The sequence below is a fragment of the Acomys russatus genome, chromosome 10 (assembly GCF_903995435.1).
Source record: "Acomys russatus chromosome 10, mAcoRus1.1, whole genome shotgun sequence".
Lineage (NCBI taxonomy): Eukaryota > Metazoa > Chordata > Mammalia > Rodentia > Muridae > Acomys > Acomys russatus.
The window spans coordinates 53,224,288-53,251,049 of record NC_067146.1 but is presented as its reverse complement, the minus strand read 5'-3'; the positions used below and the strand labels follow the sequence as shown (position 1 = coordinate 53,251,049).

The window sequence follows — 26,762 nt, the reverse complement described above, 5'->3', positions numbered from 1 at the left end:
TTGGCACACAGTGTGACCACCGCTGCCTGTGACCACCGCTGCCTGTGACCACCACTGGTTGTGCACTTGAAATCGTTAGTGGCAAGTGTAATGCCCTGTGTTACTGCAGTTTTTTTTTTAAGTCAGTTTTCCTTGATGGCAGAGAGAAAAGCTTACAGAATAAAGCCAGAACTTGTAAAGAGGTGCAAAGCTGTGCTGTGGTGCCTTACCACCCCAGCGATGACAACAATGAACAACCTCATAGACAGTGTTTGGCATATTGCCTTTTCACTTAACATGTGTATACCTGTTTACGTAGAGTTTGACTATGTATTCTAAGCTGGCATCAAACTCCCAGTCCCACATCCCAGCCTCCCACGTGTCAGTTGACAGGTGACGTCACCATGCCAGGCTATACACTGAATGCTGTAATCAGGCACCTGTCTTCCTTGCTTGTTGGGCAAATGTTTTTGTTAAAAGCCTCATTTTTGCCATTTATAGTAAGATAGATTGATAGACAGACAGACAGACAGACAGACAGACAGACAGACAGACAGAGGCAATGGTGAGAATGCCTGGGAAAGCCTGTATACCACACCACAGGCCTTCACAGAGACCCTGCTGATGGTTGAATGAAAGCAGCACACTTCACTGGAGTTGCTCTCTAGTGATCCGATTCAGATGAGGAGTTCAGGATGTGACATTTCAGCCACTGGTGAGCCACGGAAGGCTTTGAGCATTTGCCAAAACTTGACTCCATGCTTAGCGGTCAGGAGGAACTGAAGGAAGATGGGAGTTTCCTTATCCAATCTTATCCCTAGAGTTGAATTTGACCACTCCTCCCTTTTTAATGTCTAGCAATTGACGTTCAGCTTGGGGAGGCCTGGACACAGTCTGAGGAACAGTAGCACCTAACAGCGCATTTTTCTAATGCTATTAACACAATACCACAGATTGGGTGAGTTTTAACAAAACTGGCTCAGCATTTTGACCCATGGTCAGGACTGTGTTTGATGGTAGCCTTCTTGCCAAGTCCTCACGGTGGCACAGGGCACAGGGCAAACACACAACACATATGTGTTCTCTGATGCCTCTCTTTTCCACCTTTCTCATCTTTCTCTCTCTTCCTACAGGGTCTAATTTTCCCAAGCTAACTCCAAAAGGCTATGTAGCCAAGAGTGACCTTGATCCCCCTGCCTCCACCACCCAAATGCTGGCATCACCGAAGCATTCCACCACATGTTCTTCTCTGCAGTGCTGGACATAATACCCACACCATGTCTAGTGCCAAAACCTGGGCTTCGCGCATGCTCAGCAAATACTCTACCAACTGCACTACATCCCTGGCCCCTAGTCTTTCTCTCATATGAAACCACCAAGACTTAATCATGGCGTTCCACCCATGAATGTTCAATTGGGTTAAGTCTCCACCCTTTTAATACCTCACAAGCTTCAGTGTGAGCTTTGGAAGGAGCAAACCGTATTGACCCACGGCACTGCCGTTATTTCACAGCCCTCCACGGGGACGGAGTATTAGTGTAACTTACCTGTTAGGAACGGAAGCAAGAGCCGTACGAATAGCTTGCATTAGCTGCGTGTGGTGCGCTTGAGCACAGCTGAGGTGTACCCCCAGGAGGCTGTGTCTAGCACTCCCAGAATGAAGCAAGCAGAAGTGCCAACTTCAGCATCCACGCTTGGTCTCAGCAGCTAAAGAATACCACCCTTCTGACTCCCTGGGCACATGGCCGTGGATGTGGCTGTTTGCACACCCACCTGCTTAGTCAGCCTTTCAAATGGGCAACTGAGGAAAAGAGCCGTTTGCCACCAGGTGTGAAGCACGGACTGTTCAACCCATGCATTAGGTCCATGGGCAGGCAGAGACCCCTGTGTGAGGACGTCCGCGATGTGAGACAAAAGTGCCAGCAGGAACACTTGCCCATTGCCCTCCTCCGAGGCAGGACTGCAGACAGACAGGGCTGTTAACATTGTGTCTCTAGGAACTCAGCCTCCGTGGGCATAGTCAACAGGTAGCTCATTGGCAAGGCCTGAAAGGGAGGAGATGTTCAGGCCATGGATTCCCCCAAATGAGGCAAAATCCATTTTCAGTTTTTCTAACGTAGAGGAAGAAGCTAGAAACAGTGGTAAATGGGAGTATGCTGTGGGCGTGGGGTGATGGTGTGTGTGTGTGTGTGTGTGTGTGTGTGTGTGTGTGTGTCAGAGGACAACTTTGTAGAGTCAGTTCTCTCCTTCCACCTTATGTGGGTTCTGGGACCCGCACTCATGCCACCAGCCTTTCATGACAAGCACCTTTACCCAGTGAGCCATCTCACTGGGCCCTAGAATGCCTTTTGAATTCCCACCTAGATCAAATTGCATTTGCACTTACATGTTGTTGGGGTGGGGCGCAGTTGGTGCAATGCTTTTTGGGCCCTGGGTTTGATCTCTTGCGTCTGTAATCCATGCACTATGAGGTACGAGGCAGGAGGATCAAACATTCAAGGTCACGCCAGAATCAGTGGCTCGTGCCTTTAATCTCAGCACAAGGAGGCAAAAACAGGGGCATGTCTGTAAGGTTGAGGCCAGCCTGGCCTACATGGTAAGTTCCAGAATAGCCAAAGCTACACGGTGAGACCCTGTCTCAAAAAGAATTAAACAAAAAGGGGTCAAGGTCATTCTCAACTCTATATGGAGTTCAAAGCCAGCCTGGGGTACCTGAGACTTTAAAAGATGATTAATATTTTCTTGAGTTCATGAGAAAATGTCAAAGCTTAACAAGTTCATTAGGTCAAGGCTGATTGCTCCAAACCAAACAGCATCACTAGTAAAGGTAGAACGAAAGAACAGCTGGGTGGAGGTGGCACACACCTTTTATCCCAGTATTCTTGGAGGCAGAGGCAGGCAGATCCCTGTGAGTTCAAGGCCAGCCTGGTCTACAACGTGAGTCCAGGACAGTCGAGACCACACAGAGAAACCTTGTCTCAAAAAACAAAACAAAGCCAAGCGTGGTAGCACACACCTTTAATCCCAAGCACTCAGGAGGCAGAGGCAGGTGAATCTCTCTTGAGTTCAAGGCCAGCCTAGTCTACAAAGCAAGTCTAGGATAGTCAGGGCTTTATACAGAGAAACCCTGTCTCAAAAAACCAAAAGAGAAAGAAAGGAGAGAACAGATTCCACAGACGTCCCCTACTGGTTAAGAGAGCCATAGGTTCTCATGGGCTCATGACCTGCTCAATTCTAGTCCATCTTCCATTCATTCAATCTTATCACCTTGCATTCTGGTGAGTCAGGTTGTCACCAGCCAGGAATTAGAAGACACCGAGTCTCTATGACCTATGACATCACCAGGCAGCCGTCAGGTCGAGCTGTCTGGGCCCTCATCCCTCTACACCTCAAGTAGCCGTTGGGTCTGTGGGTTAGTCCAGAGCCGTCTCCAAGTGTGCTGCTCACGCGCACGGTGGGGACAATCCTACTTCATGCCACCAATGCTGAATGCCATCAGATGACGCTGACGGCAAGATGTATGAGGTCTCATGTTCTGTCTTAAAGTAGCCTTCAGTGGGCTCAGGTAGTGCCAGAGCAACCCTCGGCGGTGGCTCTGGGATCTGCGGCATAATTTCTCCGCAGTTCTTTGACTATGATTTTGCTTCCTTTTTTCTTTAGAAGTCACTTTAAGATGCTCTGCACATTTTACTTCTTAATGCAAAAGGCAGTCCAGCTCAGCACTGCACCTGCTCCCTGCTGCATGCTTTCTGCATATAAAGTGAGAGCTGTGCTTTCAACCCCGTTTGTCTGTGCTGCTAGGAGCCAGGCCTTTTAATCCCAGGCCTGCAGAGAAAGTAGGGGTATTTCTACTCTTGACAGGTAAAGAGCCAAACTTCAGAAAAACAGAATCTGCCCCCCAATTTTATGAACAGCAAGTGGTGGAGACATGACTTGAACTGAGAGCTACCTATGAAATCCACATTCCTTCCATTTTGCCACACTTAGCCTTCCTGAGAACTGTGCCAGGCATGGCACCCATCGGCTTGAGGTGCAGAGTGCCTATGCCCCTGTACCGTTGCTGCCAAGGCCATGTGGGACTGGGGTTCAGAGGAGACAAAGGTGCACAGGTTCAGTTTGCCCTGCCCTCGGCTATTCATTTTAACTAAGATCAGCAAGTAGGGTGCGTTGTGGGGTGGCCAATGCCCTCTTGAGAGGTAAGTTTTGCACTTTAGGTTTCATGTCCTTACTTGAATTAAGCTACAGGCCCAATGCAGTCACCATGTGTCTGATTCCTAAATCAGGAAACAGCATTGAGAAGTTTTATCCTGTCCATTATACCCAAGAATGATCATCCTTTTAAAGGCTTAGGCGTGGCTAATTGTATCGTGGGAGTAATACTAAGCTTTACTCTATGTGTACTCGTGTCTGTCTATATGTATGTCTGGGAACCACATACTTGCAGTGCTCTCAGGGACCAGATGTCAGGTGCCCTGGACTTGTACTTACAGATAACTGTGCTGCCTCTGTGCTGGTGGTAGGAGTCCTCTGCAAGAGCAGCAAGTGCTCCTAACCACGGAGCCGTCTCTCTAGTTCCAGGAAGCCTGCTTGGTATTGTCCTCTCTTACCAGTTCTTAGTTATGTTACATACAGTTTTTGATTCCACATCTACATTTCTTTATGATTATAATAAGCAATGATATGCTTATTTATTTTTAAATCTTGTATCAGGGCTGGTAAGATGGTTCAGTGGATAAAGGTGCTTGTCACTCAAGCTTGACAACCTTGGTTCAATTCCTGGAGCCTTTCTCATCATAGGAGGAGAAAATTAATTACCAAACCTCCATAGGCATATGATGGCACACGTGTACCTGCCCTCACACTCACGGCATTCACATACACACATAGCAATAAGGATTTTTGGAAGTTTAAATCTTTTTGAAAGACTAAAGGATTTACTTATTTTTATTTTATGTGGAGGAGTGTTTTTGCATGCATGTATGTATGTGCACCACATGCGTGCCTGGTGCCCATGGAGGTCAGAGGAGGGAATGGGACTCTCTGGAACTGTGGTTAGAAGGTTGTGAGCCACCATGTAGGTGTTGGGAATTAAACCCAGGTTCCCTGGATGAGCACCAACTGTTCCTAACTGCTGCACCATCTCTCCCGTCCTGTGAAGGTTGTTTTGTTTTGTTTTGTTTTGTTTTGATCTTGTCCTAGTTAGGTTTCTATTGCTGTGCTAAACAGCATATCCAAAATGAACTTGCAAAGGAAAAGGTTTATTTCAGTTTATTCACAGTTGATATTCCATCGTGAAGGGGAGTCAGGGGGAGACCTCAGGGCAAGAACTGGTGTAGAGACCATGGGGAAATGCTGCTTACTGCCTTTCTCTTCGTAGCTTGCTTTCTTATATACCGCAGGACCACCTCGACCAGGAGCAACATTGCAACAGAGATCTGGGCCCTCCACCATCAATCATGAATCCACACAAATGCCCCCACAGGCCTGCAGGCCAGTCTAATGGAGGCGATGCCCCCAGAGGCCTGCAGGCAGGTCTGATGGAGGTGATTCGCTGGTTGAAATTCTTGCCCTCCCAGACATGCTTGCACAAATGTTAACACCAATAAGCATTATATTGTCTTGCTAATTTTCAGATTTTAAAAAATCAGATTTAAGCCGGGTGTGGTGTCACACGCCTTTAATCCCAGCACTTGGGAGACAGAGGCAGGTGGATCACTGTGAGTTCAAGGCCAGCCTGGTCTACAAGTGAGTCCAGGACAGCCAAGGCTACGCAGAGAAACCCTGTCTCGAAAAACAAAACAAAATAAAACAAACAAACAAAAAAGAAAGAGGCACAAAAAGTCAGATTTAAGCCAGGGGAAGTGGTACACACCTTTAGCCTTTAATCCCAGCACTCAAGAGGCAGAGGCAGGCGGATCTCTGCGAGTTTGAGGCCAGCCTGGTCTACAAAGTGAGCCCAGGTCAGCCAGGGCTGTTACACAGAGAAACCCTGTCTCAGGCGGGGGGCCGGGGATCAGATTTAGTTTTCGGTCATCACAAAAACTCCAGAGTTTAACATGTCAAATGGATAAAGGTGAGTTTGACATCTGTATATTTCTGTATCCCAGATTAACATGTGGATATATTTTAACATATGTGTAGTATGTTCCAGATGGTCTGGCCTAACATGCAGACTGGGGCCGTGGAGTGGGAAGTGACAGTGTGTACTGCGCTTCTCCCCGGGGTCAAGCTGTTTGACGCAATGCTTTTTAAAGGTATAAAATAAAATTACTGTTGTTCTCTTCAGAGGAGTACCAAAGAGATAACACATGAATAGAAAAGTAAGAATATAATTATATGTTCACAGATTGCCAAAGTAATACCTGCAGTGCAGACACCTAGCTCTCCTCTGGTTTACCTTGGGAACATTACATTTTCAAGACCAAACGCAGCCACAACATGTCCCAAGCTTCTTTGGCACGTCTCGTCTCCTCCTCTCTTATCTGACCACGGTGTCCTCTCTCTGGCCCTTTCTCCCCTATCAGCCTGAGTACAGTAAGAGTTAGGGGGAAAGTGATAAGGCCCAGCCATCCATCTCTCTGTACTGGGGATCCCCCAAGTGAACCCCTTTGTCTTTGACCCTGAGTAACAGGCCTGCCTGAACCCTGGCACCTGCTGAGCTCGGGGTTGCAAGGAATGGCCCTGTACCCTTCCTTGACACACTGACCCCACAACACCAGAGTCTGTTGGGCCTCCCCTATGCAGTGCCCAGCGCTCCTGAGGAGCTGACTGTGGGGAGGAGAGGGGAAAAGGAGAAAAAAGAGAATCAAATCGTCTTGGGTAGTCAAGCTTTTCAAGAAAATCTTGTAGCTGGCCTGAGTGGCATCATTTACAATCCTGGCAATTGGGAGAGAGAAACTGGTGCATGGTTCAAGGCCAGCGTGTACTACAGAGTGAAGTCAGGGTCAGAGTACATTTTTTATTAAAGATAGAGCTGGGGACGTAACTCAGAGGGAAAACACTTGCTTAGCATGTGTCAATCCCTAGGGTCAATCTCCAATACGGACACTGCCTCCAGAAAGTTTTGTATTTAATTTGGTGGTGGGGGCATTAGTCGGGGAAGGCTCAACCACGGTTTAGAACAACTATAAGAAAACAATACTACCCAAAATGTAACTAACTCTCTTTAGGAGAATTATGAAACAGAATAGAATTACAGAATGGAACCACAATGTTTGAGCCCAAGACAACATAAATGCATTGGCCTTGGGTGGACAACCATCCAGTGACTGAATAGTTGTGGCAACTTCTCTTTGCAGTGTCTGTGACCCTGACCTTTCCCTCCCACTCCCCATGAAGACTTCACTGCTGCAGCTAAAGGCTTCCTTTGACGGGTGCCTCTATGTTCATCCTTGTAAAACTCACTCTCTGTGGAAAGTGGATTATAGTGACCCAGGCTGAAGGCAGCAGCTATCCTGAAAGCAAGGGGCAATTAATAAACCCAAGCACTTGATGTTATATGAGGGTCAGCTTACTTTCTGAATGCCTACACAGAAATACAGCTTCCCAGAGCAAAGATTAAGAGTTGAGGTTATTGCATACATGAGCCCCTAGGCTTGGTCCCTAGCACCACACACAAAATGGAAACATCACATGTGCCCTGTAATACGTAAAATTGCCACATGCCAATTAAAAAAATATTAGTAAAATAAGTAAGATAGATCTAAGGAATAACACCGTCTATAAAATGAAAGAATAAATAAAAGAAAATCATCTGTGGAACACAGAGTTCCCCTATCCGCCCTGTGCCCTCTGCTTCGTCTTCCAGATGTTCGCTACTGGGCTTGCTCTCCATTCCCAGGACCCAAGCCAGAGAGCGAAGGAATTAGTTTCCCTTTAAGGGAGGGAACAGCAGCTTCTGAGGTTGTTGAACTTCACTAGAGTGAAGCCTGCCCAGCAACGACTTACAAACTAAAGAACCCCAACCTCCTCTCCAGGGCAAGTGTCCAAGGAGAGCCCCATTATAGAAGGCAGGGGCAGAAACAACAGAAAACAGTGGTGAGGGCAGAAGCTAAGGAACCAACAGCCTCTGTGAAACAAGAGCAGGATGCTATCAAATCAGATTACAAAGTGAAGTTGAGCGTGTTGCCTGGAAAGCTGAGCCCAAAGACAAAGATAAAAGTCAACTGAGGGGCTGTGGGTAGAGAGGCAGCTCTGCGGGCGAAGCACTTGCCATGCAGCCATGGGCCGCTGAGTCTGGGCTCAGAGTAGACCAGGTTTGATGGTGTTTGTCATCCCAGCCTCCTGCGGAGGCTGACTACCCAGATGGGTTAGACTAAGAGTTCCAGGCCAATGAGAGGCCCTGCCTCAAAGGAGATGGGCGGCGTCTGTGAGAAGGCTACTCGAGGCTGTCCTCTGGCCTCTGCATGCACACACTCATACCTACCTCTACCTGCACACATACATGTGCACACACACACACACTTAGTTGAAAAGGAGGCTGAACCTCAAATTACCATGAGTCCAGCAAGGAGGGTCATGGAAGGAAACGTGAGAGTGCGGGAGAAGGAGGAGGACATCTCCTCTCATCACTCAAATCAGAGCAAAACAAGAAGAGAAAAAGAAGAAAGCAGTATAATACAGTGTCATGAAATTTTACATAGGAAGGATTTTTTTGAATGACCTTGAAGAAGCCACATGAAAAGCATCAGTTGTGAGGTCCAGCACTCCAGAACCAGAGCCAGGAGATCCCTAGGTCAAGCTGGCTAGAGAGACAGGCCTGGATCTGTGGACTCTGAGTCAGTAAGACATGAAGGACAAAGCAATAAAGGAAGACACCAGCATTAACTTCAGGTCACCTATACACATCACACACACCTGCTCACACACCTGAACACACCCCTACAAACACCACAGGCACCTGCACTCACACCTGCATACACCACAGGAACCTGCACACACCACACACACCTGCACACACTTGCACATACCACACACACCGGCACTCACACCTGCATATACATACCTTTAAAAGAGTGTTGAAGAGCTAAACTATAAGTAGAAATGACCAAAACCAGTTAAGTGGGAAGAAACTGATACGCTGTGGTTAAGCATCATCAGAGAGAGAGAGTGAGTGAGTCCCATGATGAGCAGTTGCACCCAGGGATGGAGGGGGTGGCCATGGACAGTTATATTGTAAGCCCTGCGGTCCTTAGCCATCACTGTTTTAACTTTATATTCTTGTGGAAGCGTTCCTCTGAAGGCAGTGATAAATAGAAACAGTTTTCCCTCTGGTTGGTGTATCTGTTTTCACCTGGTGGCCATGGTGTGACTATTTCAGAATGATTGGCTTGTTTGTCCAAAAACAGATAGAGAAAACCCCAGTATTTATGAAACACCAATAAGTTTTCATTTCAAAAACACAATAGTGTTTAAACTAATAATGATAAACTAATAGTTTTTAAGCAGGTAAAACATCATCATAAGGCATCTCTCCCTTCCCCCTCCTCCCTCTTCCTCCCTCCCACCTGCCCTCTCTCCTCTCTATCTCTTTAAAAATAACAGATTTCTGTCATTTGGTTCCTGAAAGAATCTGACTGGATTCAACTTGTACTAGGAAGCATATAAGCCTATGGAATTAAATCTTTTAAAAAGATGGAAGCAAGGCATGGTAGTGCACATATTTAATCCCAGCACTTGAGAGGCAGAGGCAGGCAAGCTGTGAACTCTGTGAGTTCAAGGCCATCCTGCTCTACATAGTGTATTATAGTCCAGGCAGCACTACATAGTCTCATACACACACACACACACACACACACACACACACTGTATTGCTGAAGACATTGTTCACTAGTTATGAGCACTTGTTGCTCTTACAGAGGAACCAGATTTGGTTGCCAGTGCCCACGTGGCAGCTCATATCCATCTGTAATTCCAGTTCTAGGGAATCCAATACCCTTTTCTGGCCTCGACAGGTACTTCACACATGTGCTGTGTGCACATACATGAAGGCAAACACTCATACACATAAAATAATACATCTTTAAATTCTTTTTTTTTTTTAACTGGGTGGTACTGGTGGCACACTTTTAATCCCAATGCTCAGAAGGCGGAGGCAGGCAGATGTCTGTGAGTTCAAGGCCAGGCTGGTCTACAGAGCGAGTTCCAGGATGGCCAGAGGGCCTGGAGAGATCATTCCATGTTTAAAAAGCACTGGCTGCACTTGTGGAAGACCCAGATTTGGTTTCTAGCACCTACATGGTGGCTCACAGCTGTCTGTAACTCCAGCACCCAGGGATCCAACATTCTCTTTTGGCCTCCACGTACACCTCCATGAATGAATAAAAATAAAACAAATCTGATTTCTAAAATTTTAAAAATGTAAAAAGAACGACCAAATCACTTCTGCCAGCTTACCTGTCATACCTCCCAATACCTGCAGCTCTGCCCTGCCAGTGAGTGGGATAACTGTGTGAGTCCCAGTAACAATCCAGAGCTCCCTTAGAATAAATTTTATCCTGTTTTTGAGTTGAAAGTAATTCGAGTTTGTCCATTGGCTTTAGAATAGCTTTAAGTGCCTCTCACATTTAAAAACATACATTTAAATGTGTTTAGTCATGAAACATTGACTTCTTTTTGAACACCCAAATTTCATAGTCACTTTAATGCTGTGAGACAAGGGGGCGGAGGCTGCTCCGCAGATGTGCCTGATCGCAGCCCTGTACAGTTCGGTGCTGATGACTAGAGTGTTCTCACCTCAGAGTCAGAGGGATCTCAGGAAAAAAATGGGAGGATCGCCCCCATACCTCAGCATAAAGCAGTAACAAACATATCACACGTGACCATAAAGGATCTAAACTTTTTCACATTCCAGCCATGAAACAATCCCAATAAAGGGAAGGATTGTCGCAGCAATGACCCAACTCGTGAACAAACTTCTGCTTTTTAGTTTCTTTGCTGTTGCTGTGGTAAAAGCAACGGAAAGACACAATCAAGGGGATAACAATCAGGATGGATGTAATCTGAACAAATTATAATAAATTAAAATTTTAAAAAAAAGAACTTAGTTTCAGCTCACAATTCAAGTTGCAGTGGTGGAGAAGTCAGGGTAAGAGGACCTTGAAGTAACTGGTATGTCCACGGTCAGAAGAAAGTAATGAACACGTCTGTGTGCTCAGATCACTCTCTCCCTTTCCACGGGGAATGGTGCCACCACAGTGAGCAAATCTTACCATCTCAATTAACATAACCAAAGTCACTCTCCACAGCCAAGCCTAGAGGCCTTTCTCTCAAGTGATTTCTAGATTCTGTCAAGTTGAAGTTACCACCTAACCATCACAGAGCCTTCATGTCCCTCAGATACGTCAAAGGCGTACAGGAGTCCTGACTCTACTCCCAAAATCTCCTCACACAGTCTGCACACGCATAGGACCATTGTGTTCCAGCTTGCTTCTCCATCCCTGTGATGAAACACTGGCCAAAAACAGTTGGGGGAAGAAAGTGTAGGCCACACCCCGTCCTCAAGAGAAGCTGAGGCAGGGACTAAAGCAGAGACTGCAGAAAACCACTTACTACCCTCCTTATAGAGCCCAGGCCTGCCTGCCTAGGGATGGCACCGTGGGCTGAGCTGTCTTACATCAACTACGAAAATGCCCTCCAGACATGACCAGCAGGCAGTCTGATGAGGCAGTTCTTCCAGTGAGGTTCCCTCTAGCATTACACGCTGTAAAGCATCTGTCACTACATGTCTTCCGGGTACAGAGGGATGAAGGGAAAGCAAAAGGACACATTCTGAGAGAATTTGTGGCCCTAACCTTTTCTCCTGCCATGGTACCAATCTTTTTTTTAAGGCTTTTCAAGACAGGGTTTCTCTGTGTAACTGTCCTGGCTATCCTGGACTCGATTTTGTAGACCGAGCTGGCCTTGAACTCACAGCAATCTGCCTGCCTCTGCCTCCTGAGTGTTGGGATTAAAGGCGTGCACCACCACATCCGGCTCATAGTACCAATCTTAACCCACAACACTGCCTGGGTCTAGTAACCACTCATTTTTCCATGGGGAAATCACACACTGGCCCATTTCTAGTCCAGCACAGCTGTCTGATAGTATCCATTGCCACTCTTGTTATGTATGTGTGCACGTGTGCGCCCATGGGTTTTCCTCATGCTCTGGCAATGCAGAGTTCTACTGCAGCAGATCCTCTTAAAGCGCTGACCAGGCTAGGCACGATCTCCATACTTGGAAGGCAGAGGCAAGAAGATCAAGCGTTCAAAGTCATCTTCCACTACACAGTTGGAAGCTTAGCCTGAGCTACATGACATCCTATCTTAAAAAAAAAAAAAAGTCATCCCATGTGGCAAGCAAGTGGCAGCCTAATTCACAACTTAAGAATGCACTAGTTTAAGTTATTCGTTCCCCCGGCCTCATGCTGTCCTCCAGTTCAGAGACTACTGGCCACGGCGGAGGAAGGAAGAGCAGCAGCTCAGCCATCCCTTATGTCCTGTGCATACACAGCATTCTGTGAAAAGAAGAGGCCGCAGCCCAAATGCACCGTTTCCTTCTTTAGCACGCATCAGTGAGCAGAAGAAAGAATAAGAGGAAAATCTTGGTCTGCCATTCATTCATAAACGTGTGTGTGTGTGTGTGTGTGTGTGTGTGTGTGTGTGTGTGTGTGTGTGTGTGGTTCCTCCATGCAAGTTTTACCCTGAGTCACCTGCAGTACAAATCATTCTTTCCATCCTCATTTATTTTAAAGTAAATAAACTTGTTTTATGGTGGTTGGCCCATTAAATGGCTTTCATGGTCCATGAGTAGGTCACACTTTATAGTTTTAAAGCCAGGCTTTGATTTCTTATGCCTAGTTTCTTCTGGTCCCATTAAAGTCAAGGAGGCTGCATCGTAGTCATCGGGCACACTTTGTTTTCTTTTGTCCCTTCTCTTTATTTGTTTATTGTGTATGAGTGCAGGTCCTAATCTAATCTCCCCAGGGCTTTTCTGAGAATACTCCTCTGTCAGCTGCCTGCCTGTGGTCTCAAGGCATCCACCTCTCCAGGACTGCTTTCTGCTACAGCCGGATCTGAAGCATCTCCTCCCTTATACTTCCTTCAAACTCTATCCAGGGCCAGCAACGTGCCTCACAGTAGAGGCTCTTGCTACAAAGATGACCTGAGTTCACTCCCCAGAACCCACATGGTGAGAGGAGAGAACTGATTCCAGCAGGCTGTCCACTTGCACGCACACAGAGAATAAATAAATGCATGGAATTTTAAAAAGCCACCTCAATACAATGTTGAATGAAACCCCATTCCAGAAAGTTCTTCAGCATCTGCACCTTCCTGCAGATGGAACTTCTTTTATCTCAACTTCTTGGTGATGTTTAGTTCAACATATGAGGACTCTGGCTTCCAGACTTGGGATATTCTCGCCACCTCATTAGACCCTGACCTCCTGAAGCTGTGCCCTATCTCTGACACAGTACCCAGTATCGCCTGGCGCGGTTTGAACTGCAAGGCAACAGAATCTCCATCAAATAGGCTCCAAGGATAAGGTCACTGTTTTCTCACATCTGCAATCCCAGGGTAGAATAGGCTCCGGGCAAAGTGAGGCATAGGTAGGCCTGCTCAGTTGCATCACCCAGGACCCAAGTCCTCTCTCAGCTGTGGCTTCATCTGAAGGCACCCAGCCCTTGGGCTCTCTCAGCTCTATGCCTCCCTGTGACAAGAATGGACAGTGGGTAAAGATATGTACACTCAAGGTCGTGCTGACTCGATTTAACAATCTCCCTTGTCACCCGGGACAGCTCTAGAGAGACTGTAGCCAGTGTAGCACAAGTGTGGAAAGAATGTGAACCCCAACATTCTGAAAGGGAAGAAAAGGAGTAATGGATGCAAGGCAGGCAGCCAACAGAGTCCTCTGCAGCAGACCAGTGTGCGTGCTGCCCTTGTACAGGACTCTGAGTTTAAGATACAAAAAAAAAAAATTTCTTTTGTGTTCCCTATTACATATGATAGTCTAATGTACACAGTGTACTTTGTACATATGCATCTGAGTAAAGGCACAGTCACTATGCTACTTTCTAATCTGACTAAATATGCACACACACACACACACACACACACACATATTTAAAACACATACAATTTGTAAAGTTATCCAGTTAGCAAGGAACTATAAATTAAAGACGTTAAAATACAAGACACACACACAAGAAACAAAAAACAAAAAAAAACAAAAAAAAAAACAAGGCACTGACTGATGTGATTTCTCATGTAGGAGAACCTAAAGACTCTATAAAACTAACACTGCTTGTTTGGTTGGTTTTGCTGCTGCTGCTTCTACTGCTGCTGCTGCTGCTGCTGCTGTTGCTGTTATGACAGGGGTTTTCTTTTCTTTCTTTCTTTCTTTCTTTTTTTTTTTTTTTGTTGTTGTTGTTATTGTTGTTTGGTTGGTTGGTTGCTTGATTTTGGTTTTTCAAGTCAGGGTTATCTGGGGACAGGGTTTTTCTATGTCGCCCTGGCTGTCCTAGAACCAGCTCTATAGACCAGGCTGACCTTGAGCTCACAGAGATCCTCTTGCCTTTGCCTCCAGAGTGCTGGAGTTAATGGCATGGACCACCACCCCATAGCTAATGAACACTTTTCAAAGGAAGAATAGCACTCCTGTAATTCCAGTGCTTGGGTAACAGAGATAAGAGGATCATGAGGATGAGGCCAGCCTGGGGCACATAAGAGGTCTCAGGCCAGCCTGGGATACATAGGAGGTCTCAGGCCAGCCTGGGATACATAGGAGGTCTCAGGCCAGCCTGGGATACATAGGAGGTTTCAGGCCAGCCTGGCTGGGCTGTAAGCAAGACCTTGTCTCAAAAAAAGAAGTGGGGTGGGGGTGGGAAGGGGAGAGGGAGGAAGATGAAGAGAAGGAAGGAAGGAAGTTAGAGAGAAGAAGGGGTGAAGGAGAGGCAGGAGAAAAGGCTCAGCAGCTAAGTTCTTGTTACTCCTGCACAGGACCCAGTTTTGAGCCCCAATACCCACATGGTGGCTCACAACTGTAATTACAGTTCCAGGGGCAGCCCAATACCCTCTTGTAGCTCCTGTAAGCACTACGTGTACACGGTGCATAGACAAAACACAAAATGCCATGTACATATGACATTTAAAACTTTTTTTTTTAAAGAAGAAGAGGCATAGAAGGAGAAAGGAGAAGGAAAAATAGAGAAAAAAAGAAAGACAAAGGGAGGAGCTGGGAAGGCACTTGCTGCTTGCGTCCATGGTGTAGCTAGAGCTACAGTGTCCAACGAGGTGGCTGTGATAAAAGCAGCTTATAGACCAGTGGACAAAGCAAAGTGCTCAGAAACGGATCCTCTTCTGGTCAGCTGAGTTTAGACAGAGGTAGCAGACCACTTCTATGGGGAGAGTAAACCGTCTGCAGCAACCGTGTGTCATCACATATCACAATAAGAAACGGTGTCAAGACAGGTCACCGAGATAAACAAAGTAGTCAAAGATAAGATTTCTAGGAATGTGGGCACAGGGACGCAGCTGAGGAAGGCCAGGGCCAGGGAACCTTGCTCCTTTGTATTCAGACAGTGTCCTAAGCTTTCAGAATATGCAGTGTGTGTAACTTGGGTACCTAGCTCTCTGGTGGAGTGGCCTGGCTACTATATGAAAGCAAACAGCACCCGGCAAAAGGGCAGGAGGCTCATGACCTGTGGCCAAATCACAGTCATGGGCACTCTCCCCTTTCTTAGTCTTTGCAAACAAGAGCACCGGGATGTTACAGTGCACAAAGAAACCCCAAGGAAAGGAGAACCAAGGAAAAAGGGGGAGCCAGCACATTTGCCACTTCACTCATTGCTGTGGCAAAATGCCCAACAGAGGCAACTTGAGGATGGAAGGGTTTATCTTGGCTCACAGTTGGAGAGTGCATCCAGCATGACAGGAAAATCATAGTGGCAGGACAGTGAGGTCACATTGCATCTGCCATCAAGTAAAGAGCAATGCATGCTCAGCTCACCCTCTTTTGATTCAGCTTGGCATCTCAGCCCTTGGTCTCTGGCTTCAGCCCATCATGGACCAGAGAGCATGGTGGGAGCATATCCTAGCAGCCGTGTGTGTGTGTGTGTGTGTGTGTGTGTGTGTGTGTGTGTGTGTGTGTGAGAATGGATGCCTGAGAGCATACTGAGTATATTACAGCAGCAAGGGCAGGGCCAGGGTGAATGCCCTGAGAACATGGTGGGAACATCTAGCAGCCGATGTCTGTGTGTGTGTGTGTGTGTGTGTGTGTGTGTGTGTGTGTGTGTATGGCCATTTGAGAGCATGGTGGGAGCATGTCATAGCACCTGGGGGCGGAGGTGAGGAGGGGGGAGGAATAATGCCTAAGCTCATTGGAAACTTTTATTTACCTGTTTTATTCCACCTGGCCCTGCCTATGGGATGGCACCACCCACATTGAGGGCACCCAAAGTGCTTCGCTAACCTAGGGCAGCTCTCAATGCAATTAAGTTGACAATCCAAATGACTCATCACAGAGGTTCACTCAGATCTCATCCGAACGGAAAATGGTTGCTCTTTCATGTTTAGGGAGCTATGAAAAGATGACCCACAGAGGGAAGAACATTCACCGCCAGGTGACTGGCACAGGATTGTATCCTAAATCCATCTCTTGCTTTGTTGAACACAGGGTAGCTCTGTGTTCTCAGGCTGGACCCAAACCCCTGGGCTTAAACTCTCCCGATGGAGACTGAAGGCACAAGCCATGGTGCTCAGCTCTGTGTTGTTTTTAACCCAGGGATATGGGGTGATGGCTTCGTTGATAAAATGCTTGTTATACATGCATGAGGACCCAAGTTCTGTTCCCATCAAAAGCTGGGACAGCGCCCCCTGCGATCCTAGTGCTGAAGAAGCAGACAGGGGATCCCTGGGCTTTACTGGGCAGCTAGTCTGGCCAAGTTGAGCTTTGGGTTCAGTGAAAAAACCTCTGTCAAAAACTATGGTGGAGCCAGGCAGTGGTGGCACACGTCTTTAGTCCCAGCACTCGGGAGGCAGAGGCAGGTGGATCTCTGAGTTTGAGGCCAGCCTGGGCTACAGAATGAGTTCCAGTTTAGCCAGGGCTACACAGAGAAACCCTGTCCCAAACAACAACAGAAGTACAATAAAGGGGAAAAGTTTTAGGTCTTACATATTTGGAATTTGAGGAACTGTGTATGTAATAATCTATATAGAACTCTCTATCTCTCTTTGAGGCAGGGTCTCTTTATGTAGCCCTGGCTGTCCTAGTTGTCTGCAAAGTCCCAGAGGTCTACCTGCCTCTGTAGAACTATATTTTAATCTTATTTTTAAGTTATTTTTAATTATGTCTCTGTGTGTGGGTATGTGCATGTGAATGCTTGTGCCTGGAGAGGCCAGAGGTGTCAGATCCCCCTGGAGCTGGAGTTAAGGGTGTAAAAAGAGACTTTCTTTGGAGTGCCAGTTCCTGAATAATGACAGAGACGTACTGTATTTATTATCCGCTCAGGCACTATAGCTGGGCAGATTCTCTGCTATTCTAACCCAACAGTGCTGCTCCGGCCTACGTCCGCCAAGTGGCCCGGAACCTCTCAGTCCCTTCTCCTGGCACTTGTTTCTTCCATAGTAACTGGCGACTGTCTGGGAGTCTTTCCCCGAGTTCCTATCTCTCTGGAAGTCCCACCTTCCAGTCCAGCCTTTGCTATAGGCCGCTCAGCTCTTTATTAAACCAATCAGAAGGTGTTGGAGGAAGTGTTTACATAACATTGAGACAGGTGGAGATAGACAGTACCAAAGTCAGGTCTGTACGCAGCTCTCTGCAGGTACAGAAATCAGCATTTGAATATACAATGACAACCTTTACATAAAGAACAAAAAGATCATCCCAACACCGGTGCTTGTGTGCCAGCTGGTGCAGGTCTCCCAGAATAGGTTGGTGGTTTGAATAGGAATGGCCCCCAGAGAGTCCTGTGTTTGAATACTGGTTCATAGAGAGTGGCACTATTAGGAGGTGTGGCCTTGTTGGAGGAAGTGTGTCACTAGGGGGCGGGCTTTGAGATCTCAGAAGCTTAAGCTCTTCCTGCTGCCTTTGGATCAAGATGTAGAACTCTCAGCTCCCCCTCCAGCACCATGTCTGCTTGCATGCTGCCAAGCTTCCCGCCATGATGTTAATGGACCAAACCTCTGAAACTGTAAGCCAGCCTCAATTAAATGTTGTCCTTTATAAGAGGTGCTGTGGTCATGGTGCCTCTTCACAGCAATAGAAACCCTAATCAAGACAAGCAGTGGAGTGCTCCTAACAGCCGAGCCATCTTCTCTTCATACAGATTTCTTAAATATTGCATTGGAAATTAGGGCATTCAATTATAGGTAAGTAAAGAAACCATCAAAAAGAAGCAACTGAAAAACTGTGAAGCCGAGAATGTCTCAGTCACTGTTCTATTGCTGTGAAGAGATTGTTGGGATTTAGATGGCAGACTCCATAAAGTCATACCTTGCAATAGGTCTCACGTGGAAGGTTTATTAAAGGAGGGAACACAGACCATCTCTGGGTGGGGTGTGGTGGGAAAGCAGGACGGGGGAAGTCCTCTTACAAGGTGATGCAGCCCATGCATAGGGACAGGACATGCAGATGGGTGACAGTGGAAGTGTGTTGCATCTTGGCAGCTGATAATGATGTGTCCTGTTGTCACCAAGTCCCTGGAGCTGGCCATGGAGGTGCTAAGGCAACTCTTTATTTAAAAAAAAAAAAAAAGCATTTAATTGGGGGCTCCCTTGTAGCCTTAGAGGGTCAGTCCATGATCATCTTTGCAGAAAGCGGACAGGCAGGGTGCTGGAGCAGTAGCTGAGAGCTTTATATCCTGATCTGCAGGTGCAGGGAGGGGAGGGTGAGGGCTGGGCTGGGCCTGGTGTGGGCTTTTGAAACCTCAGTGGCATAACTCCTCCAACAAGGTCACACCTCCTAATCCTTCCCCAGCAGTTTCACTAACTGGGAACCAGTCATTCAAACATGTGAGCCTATGGGGGCATTCCCACTGAGGCCACCATAGGAAGGCAGGCGGGAACACCAGGGGAGGAATCAGAAGAGACTTCCTGATAAAGTCAGATCTTAAAGGAGCAGATGAGGAAGAAGAGAACCCATGCTGTCATTACTGCCCTGCCTGAGCACATGGCCTACTCCAGGAACAAGCAGGCTTGTCCAGCATCGACACTGAATCATATGCCATCATCTACCAGCAATCTAATTATGAAGAAAAACAAAAAATAAAAAACACTAGGGAGGCAGAGAGGCTGGCAGATCCCTATGAGTTCAAGGCCAGCCTGGTGTACATACCAAGTCCAGGCCAACCAGGCCTGTATATTGAGCCCTGTCTCAAAACAAGAACAACAAATCTGATACTGTTTTTAAGTAAGATTGGGATTTTGTATTGGGCTGTATTCCCAGCTTCAGGAGCAGATGAAGCCCAGGCTAGCTCTATGCTGGCACATTGTGCACAGAAGTGTGGGGCAGCTGTTTAGAGAGGCAGGAGAGGCGGGGTGGGGGGAGGGAGAAAGAGAGGGGGAAAGAAGTGAGTGTCGTCTGGCCCTCAGGGAGGATACCCTGGCAGCCAGAGTCACTTGGAGGTAGTCAGAAATGAGCAGCAAATTATTGAGGAGCTCCTTTTCCTGTATTTACGGTTGATTTATTTCTTGCAGTAGCTATTTAAGGTTTCTTTGTTTTCTAAGGCAGAGCAACCTCATAGAACCTTGGTGCATTAGGGGTATTTTGGGGGGGGCAGTTTTATGATTATGCATTGGGGTGAAGCTTTTCCTTCCGAGAGTTATTCTGAATACTATATTTTGCAGTACCCGGGCACAATTATGTAAGACATCTTAATAATTCAACCCTTTCCAGCAGCCGGGACACCGCATCTGTAATGATTTCAACGCTTGTAGCTATGCCTTTATAAAATCCAACTCACGGCAAACTGTTCCTCGTACCAGCTAGAGCCCAGGAGCCTCAGATTGGCTGCAGAGGCCAAAGGCATACAGGTTGAAAGGTCCCCTGTGGTCACAGGGAAGCAAGGGAAACCCCATGCCTCTTTGTATCCACGAGAGCACCAGCGCCCCTAGGGGAATGCCCTCAGATTGATGGTCAGGAAATTTGAGGTGCAAGGTTATCTGGTTTTTCTAATTCCAAGTTGCCCAGGTCCTGACAAACTTCAATGGATGATGTGACTACCACACACCCCTCTGCCCATATGGGGGTGGTACTGACCCCTTCCCTCCCTCTCTTCCCTATCCTGCCTTTCCCTGCCTGTCCAGAGCAGCTAAAATTAATTCTGGCAAAAAGTCTGCTGAGACTTTAAGAAAATATTGCCATAGAAGGGCAACTGAGGACCACCAACTTTAAACCATTTCTGCCTGTGAGTTGTCTGGCCCTCTTTGTGCCCTATAGACCCTCAGGCAGGTATCTAAGAGCTTTGAAGGCCCTTGACTTCTTGAAAAGGACTCTGTGGTAAAACAATATTTCATTTGTCTTTTTCTGTTGGCCTGTAGCTGTCTTTCTGAGAAAGATGTTTTCTTGCCAAGTAAAAGCCCATGGACATAAATTTGAGTTCACCAGCTTATGACATAGAAATAGTTATGTTTCAGGCGACTGCTGTACACCCATTATCAAGGGAGTAAGGGGAACATGAGCTGCTAATGCCATTTCCACTCCCTGTTACTTGTGGGGCACTTTGTAGGGAACACAGCCCCTGCCTCTGCTTCCCGCCCATGTCTGTCTTCCAGGAAACAGCTCATTAGACTGAAAGGTGAAATTGATGGGCTCCTAGCCAGTAAGAACCAGTAAGGGGCACTGGAGAGATGGCTCAGTGGTTAGAGGGCTCCCTGCTCTTTTAGAGGACCCTGGCCTAGTTCCTAGCACCCACATGGCTGCTGACAACCTTCCTGAAGTCCACTTCTGGGAAATCCAGAACCCTCTTCTGGCCTCTACAGTTCCTGGGTGCATTCATAATGCATATACACATCTTAAGGCAAAGCATATAAAATAAAAACAGTCTTTAAAAAAAAAAAAAAAAAGGACCAAAAAAGGATTTTAAAAAACTATACCAACATTACCACAAGAATGAGAAGGAGAAATCTAGAGTCTGAGAATACGCAACACTTACACGTTTATCACCTAATGTGTCCTTTTGAGACAAAGGTGAGGTTGCAGGATACACTGCAGAGTTACTGTGTATCTTTCGTGGAAGCTGGAACCACCCGCTGGCAAGTGCTACAGCCATGTGCAACACAGTCTGGCTGTTCCTCAAAACGTTAAACATGAAACTGCCAATAGACTGTGACCGGACAACTCCATTCCTGGGTGCTTAACCTCCCTAAATGAAAACGTGTCCACACAGACATGGGGACATGAATGTTCACAATAGCCAGTAGGTGGGAGCTGCCTCAATTAAAAGTTCACCAGCTGAGAAATGGGCCAAAGGTGATGTATCTGCCCAGTGGCATACTGTTCAACAATAAAAAAGAAAACCGTTTCAGGAAGCTGTGGCAAAAGACCACAAAATGTATGATCCCACGTGTGTGAAACACCTAGTGTATAGGAGCCAGCAGAGACAAATGGAGATTAGCCCCAAGGTGGAGGTGATGAGATCGTAGGGATGCAGTTCCACTTTGGGATGGAAAAGATGTAAACTTGGCTACATGGCTCTGAATACACTGACAACCACCGCATTAAGTGAGCGAGCTGGTTTTCCCAATAAGTACATTTTTTAATCCCACTGTCATTTCTTCCACAAAATTGGCTTGGCTCGCTTGGGGTCAAAGGCACTGTGGTGTGTTACACAGGGTGTGGACACTGACACAGGCAAGACTCAGAACAAGGTCCATCAGTATCAAGGTCCCTCAGGCATCCTTTTGTAAAGGTGTTCCTCACTTCTGCCCACACCTGTCCTCTGACCCCTGGCATCCACTAATTTGTCCCCAGTTTCTATAATTTTGTCATCTCAGAGAGTAACATGAGTGCAATGAATGGTCCTTAGAAATGGCTTTAACGTGACTGGATGTAATTCCCAGGAGACTTACTTGTTCAAGTGTTATTTGAGACAGGGCCTCACTATGTAGCTCTGGCTGGCATGGAACTCACAGAGTTCCACCTACCTCTGCGTCCTGAGTGCTGAGATCAAAGGTGTGCCCCACCATGCTCAGTTTGTCTGAGGTCTTGTAGGAATAATTGAGCCTTTTGGAGTTACAGCACAATCTCCATGCTATACATGGTTTGCTGTGTTCTAACCAGTCAGCCATTGCATGGCACCTGTAACCTCCAGTTGAGGCTTTTCGAAGAAGGGCAGCTGCTGTGAGCTCCATAGCTTTTGTTGCCCTGGGTGAAAACTCACGAAAACAACTGGTGTAATTTGTCACCACGCCTAAGAAACTGGCAGGGTGTTTGCAGAGCACTTTTCACTCTAGATTTTTGGTTTTGGTTTGGTTTCTCAAGACAGGGTTTCTCTGTGTAGCCCTGGCTGTCCTGAAACTCACTCTGTAGACCAGGCTGGCCTCAAACTCACAGCTATCCTCCTGCCTCTGCTTCATCCCCTTGTGAATTGTTTTTTTATTCATCTACCTGTGTCCTGACTAGATTCTCTCTACGTTCATAGCAGCCTTTTTATATTCGAGATACTAATCCTTTGTTGACTATGTGGTTTGCAAATATTTTCTCCCATTTTATAGATTTATCAATTTTCCCTTTTATGGAGAGTATTTTGGTGTCTCTAGGGCCCAAAGGTTTTCTCAATAATTTATTTCAAAGGGATTCATATTTTAAGTCTATGACCTAGTTTGAGCTAATTTTTTGGTTAATATGTGACATTTACACAGGGATAGTTTGGTTTGTTCTGACATTTGACGACCAGTGCTCCTTGGTGGTTAGGAGTGCTGCCTTCGTGCATCCATCAAAGCTTGGATTTACTTACTTGGGTGTGTTTCTAGTGTGCAGTTGGTTATCACATCTGTTTCTGCTGATACCGCATTGTCCCGATTACTACAGGATACTGTAAGCTTTGTTAACACATTTGTTTTGGTTGGCTATTTGCTTTTTGGATTTTTTGAGACAGGGTTTCTCTGTGTATCTCTGGCTGTCCTAGACTCACTTTGTAGACTAGGCTGGCCTTGAACTCACAGTGATCCACCTGTCTCTGCCTCCTGAGTGCTGGGATTAAAGGTGTGCGCCACCATGCCCGGTCTGTTTTTAACTTATGTGATTATGTGTCTCTCTGTGGGTTTGAACACATGAGTGTAGGTGCTCCAGAGGCCCCTGGAGCTGGAGTTGCAACAGATGTAAGCCACCTGACTGGGTGCTGGGGACTTACTTGTAGTCCTCTCCAGGAGTAAGCAGTGGGCACTCAACCACTGAGACATTTCTCCAGCCCCTAACTTTACTATTAGGAAATATGACTCCTCCCATCTTCCTGTGTGAGTTTTAAAATCAGTTTATCTGTGTTTACAAAACAAAAGTTCCTGAGATTTTAACAGGAGTGGAAAGAAGCCCAAAGATAATCTTGGAGAACATCTTATGCTGGGTCTTCCAGCCCCTGGATGTGAGGTGCCCCCCCCCACCCACCCCCACTGATTACTTCTGCTTCCACCTCATCCACGGTGAAGTTTCTAGAATATAAACTCAGAGCCAGGTGCGGTGGCACAGACCTGTAATCCCAGCACTCGAGAGACAGAGGCAGGCGGATCTCTGTGAGTGCAAGGCCAGCCTGGTCTACAAAGCCAGGGCAGCCAAGACTCCACAGAGGAATCCTGTCTTGAAAAACTAAGCAGAAAAAGAAGACAAAAGGAAAAGTTAACATGTAAAATAAATTTGCAGTGCCTTCAGGAGGAGGACCAGATCCCCTGGAACTGCAGTTAGTTGTGTGCTGGCTGCCATGTAGGTGTGCAAGCGCTCCTAATCGCTGACCCATCTCTCTAGCCCCAACACACAACATATTTAGATCATATTCCTCCGTCTGCCCCTCCACCTCACATTCTCCTCCCAACCTCAGACCCTCTTGGTTGAGGAAGAGGCCTGAAACTGAGTGCTCCTTAACTTATTAGTGTCCAGGTTTTTAAATTTTATTTATTTATTTGTCTTTTTGGGTTCTCTCTCTCTCTCTCTCTCCCTCTCTCTCTCTCCCTCTCTCTCTCTCTCTCTCTCTCTCTCTCTCTCCCCCCCCCCCCCTCCAGAGCATGACAAACTGCTTTAGATTTAGGAACTGACCCATCTAAGGTGACTAAAGAGGTCTCTATTTCCTGCTTCTGAGCTTGTAAAATTCACAAGTTCCTGCCGAGGTCAGTGGCCCCCGCAGGTGCTGCCTGTCGTCCGCAGCCTCAGGCCCCTCCCGGCGGGCGCTTTTCCTCCCAGCAGCTGAACGCTGCCAGCCTCGCAGCCTGCCAACCCGAGTAGGCGATAGGGAAGTCTCAGATACCCAAGTCCAGGGTGACGGGCGTGCCCGGGGCCAGATTTAAATTGTGTGAACTTTTGGCAGCAAGCTGCGGCAGTGAGGAAAGCGCGAGCTGCGAGCGGAGGAAGCCAGTTAGGAGATCCGACGCCGTGCTGGGGGGCCGGGGGAGAGCGGGGGGTGGAGGGGGACCGGAGAGCGCGCGAAAGGCTGGCGAAGCGCGGCCCCGGCGTGGCCTCTCCTTTTAAGGGAGCGGTACGCCGCCAGCGCGGGGCCCCGAGAGGGAAGCGCGTCCCCGCCGAGGGTGCGGCGGGTGCCCACTGGCCCACACCTGAGCGGGGACGCGCGTGTCCGCTGGCGCGCGCGGTGGGCGAAGCGCTGGCATCGCTGCTCCCCTTCCCACGCTTGCTCGCGGGCCGTACCAAGGGCGCGGGGGGAACGGAGCGTGCCATCGCAGCCCACCTGCGGCTGCGGGGCCTGGGCGGGGACGCGCTCCGCCCTGGCCTGCCGCGCGCTCCCGCCGCCGCGCGCGTCCACTGCCGCTGCAAGCCCCTCCTCCCGGGGCGAGAGAAGCCGGAGCGCCGCGGCCCATGCTGATCCGTGTCCTCCTCCTCCCCCTCAGGCGGCGCTGGCGGCGGCCCCGGGACCCGCGGAAGCCGGCATGCTGGAGAAGCTGGAGTTCCAGGAGGAAGGTGAGTGCGCGACCCGCGCCCTGCGCTGCCGGCGGCGGGCACCGGGACTGCAGCCCGCTCCAGGGGAAGCACCGGGCTCCCGGGATGCAGCCCGGATCCTAGGGACGAAACCCCTCTCTGGGTGAAGCACTCGGCCCCGGGAAAGCAGCCGGGTTCCCGGGCATGCAGCCCTGTTCTCGGGTTGCAGCCTGGTTCCGGAGATGGAACCGGGTTTCCGGGGACGCAGCCTGGCTCCCGGGATGCAGTCCGGTTCTCAGAGAAGCTGTCCGGCTCCGGGGAATGCAGCTCCGCTCCAAGGGACGCAGCCCCACTCTCGCGGACGCAGCCGGGTTCCGGGGAACGTAGCCTCGCTCCCGGGAGCAGCCGCCGCGCGCTCCGAGGGACGGCCCTTTTGTCCTCCGGACCCGAACTCGAGCGAGAGCCAGGTGTCATGCAGCCCTAATTGTGCATGTCACCGTGCGCTGCCAAACACTCCGGAATCACACGGACAGCCCATGCCTTCAAATAACAAACCGGTTCCCTTATCTGTATTTGTGGAAATACCTCCAGTAGGGCGTGTCCCCCTCCCCCCATGGGTAAAGTTAAATCAGCAAACCCGAAGTGGCTGATTGAACTGGTTTGAGTCCAGGCGACCCCCTCACACTTAACTATCCCATCTCTTCTCCTGTCATCTGGGTTTTCTTCTTCCTGCCCTATTTTCTAATTGTATCTTCTTACAGGTGAATAGCCTGGATCTTATTTTGAGGCTGCTAACATTTAAACGGGGAAGTCGAAAACGAACTTTATATAAGATGCATGACCATTTGGAGACTATAAAAGGCCTTATGCAGTCTCGTGTACTTCCATGATTTATTTAGCGGCTGCTCTTTTTTCCAAGAGTACTGACAGAATGAAGGGCCTGGAACAAAGAATATGCTGTGTGGATGACGTCCCTTGTGCCAACTTTACTTTAATACCCCTGTTCATTTATGCTCAGGCAATTACTTAAATAAGCATGCTCAACCAGCTGGGGAGTGCTACCCTGCTAGCATGTGGCCGGTGCCTGATGGAGCTTCGCTGTGGCACTTCACAATTATGTTGGCCTAAAGATAATGCGTCTGTGGAAATGTCTTCATTGTTAACAAATGCTGTGTTTCAGAATTTTCTTGGTCTTCGCTTGTGTTTTGTTCATTCGGATGCCCCTCCTTATCCCTAGGTGTTTGTGTATTGCACAGCAGGTGGTGACCGCTGGCTGCAGGGTGTATGGTATATGGGATGTCTAGCCCTTTAGAGATGGAAGCAAGAGTGCTCAGAATGGGAGAACCAAGACTCAATTCCTATCTCCTCTGCATCCATACTTGGCTGTCAGGTCCCCAGACAAGCACCATGTGCTCTCTGTGCCTCAGTTTCCTCTTGTGTGGAATGGAGCTAATGTCCTAATGCTCTGAGGGTTAAATGAGACCGTTTGCACTGTGGTGCTCAGACAGTGAAAGCCGTAGTCGGTGCTTCATAAATGTTACTTTTACTAAGTGCCATTAGCCATGTGCCAAGTCCACAGACTTTAAAAGGCTTTATTATTGAATCTTCACATGGGGATCCTGTTTAGTGCAGGCTTCATGGCTTGTCTCTTCTTGAGATTTATAACATGTGCATTTCTCCAAGTTAGCTATGCACTCCTCCACCTCTGGTTGCCTCTTGCCTGTTCAGTA

The 26,762-nt window shown here is 47.9% G+C and overlaps 1 protein-coding gene across 14 annotated transcripts in view; it reads left to right on the top strand.

The window, feature by feature from the left end:
• Prkag2 (protein kinase AMP-activated non-catalytic subunit gamma 2) overlaps positions 1–26,762 on the top strand; it is a 338,192-nt gene that overhangs the window by 259,535 nt on the left and 51,895 nt on the right. For all 14 annotated transcript variants that reach the window (XM_051152191.1, XM_051152187.1, XM_051152184.1 and 11 more), the window contains one exon: positions 25,005–25,074. In XM_051152191.1, the coding sequence (XP_051008148.1) occupies positions 25,005–25,074 (70 nt within the window). The remainder of the gene's footprint in view (positions 1–25,004; positions 25,075–26,762) is intronic.